The following is a 641-nucleotide window of genomic DNA, read 5'->3' on the forward strand; positions in this document are numbered from 1 at the left end:
TTCGCAATTACAATTTCAAGGGAATAATCGACAATTATGATTTTCATAATCGTGCAGAGTAACTCAAACGGAACTGACCTTACAGATGTGGTCCCTGAGGATGGGCTGGTACTGAGAGCCACGAATGTGCCTTTGGAACCAGGACTGCGGCTCACCGTTATAGGAGATTTCCAGATATGCGGCTCCGTTACGGATCTCTGGAAGGTCAGACATTGTGTCCCGCACTGTGATTGTGCGATAAATGCCTCCATTTCCACTGGAAAAAGTAGTGTAATTAAGATCAGCACAGCAAATGACTGTTCAATTGATGCCACCATCGGGATTCACAAATACTTACCGAGTGACATTGCTAACATATCTCTTTTCATCAACCACCACACTAAGAGAACACGCCCGTGGGGCGAACACATGTAGGGGTTCAGGGAAGCGGGGCAGCTTTTCACCCGGGGCTGCAGCCAGGATGATCGCCCTGCGCCTGGTCTGGGCCACCCCATACTGCCCTGCCTGCAAAACTCAAGACATTAGGAGAGACAAGGAAAAAAAACACCAACATTTAAATGTGCAATTAGTAACAGGACTGCACGATTAATCGAATACGATTGTCATGCGCATCTTGTCAGTAAAGCCGGTTCTGTGATCAG

At 47.4% G+C, this 641-nt stretch overlaps 1 protein-coding gene across 1 annotated transcript; it reads right to left on the reverse strand.

The window, feature by feature from the left end:
- Nucleotides 1-41: 41 nt before the first annotated feature.
- Nucleotides 42-504, reverse strand: LOC107581121 (DNA (cytosine-5)-methyltransferase 1-like; the record flags this gene model as incomplete). Its single annotated transcript, XM_016266681.1, has 2 exons — nucleotides 42-256; nucleotides 338-504. Coding segments are annotated over 2 exons (360 nt in total), but the record flags the coding sequence as incomplete, so codon positions are not given.
- Nucleotides 505-641: the final 137 nt, after the last annotated feature.

Source organism: Sinocyclocheilus grahami, unplaced genomic scaffold (assembly GCF_001515645.1).
Source record: "Sinocyclocheilus grahami isolate Dianchi unplaced genomic scaffold, SAMN03320097.WGS_v1.1 scaffold77994.1, whole genome shotgun sequence".
Taxonomy (NCBI): Eukaryota; Metazoa; Chordata; class Actinopteri; order Cypriniformes; family Cyprinidae; genus Sinocyclocheilus; species Sinocyclocheilus grahami.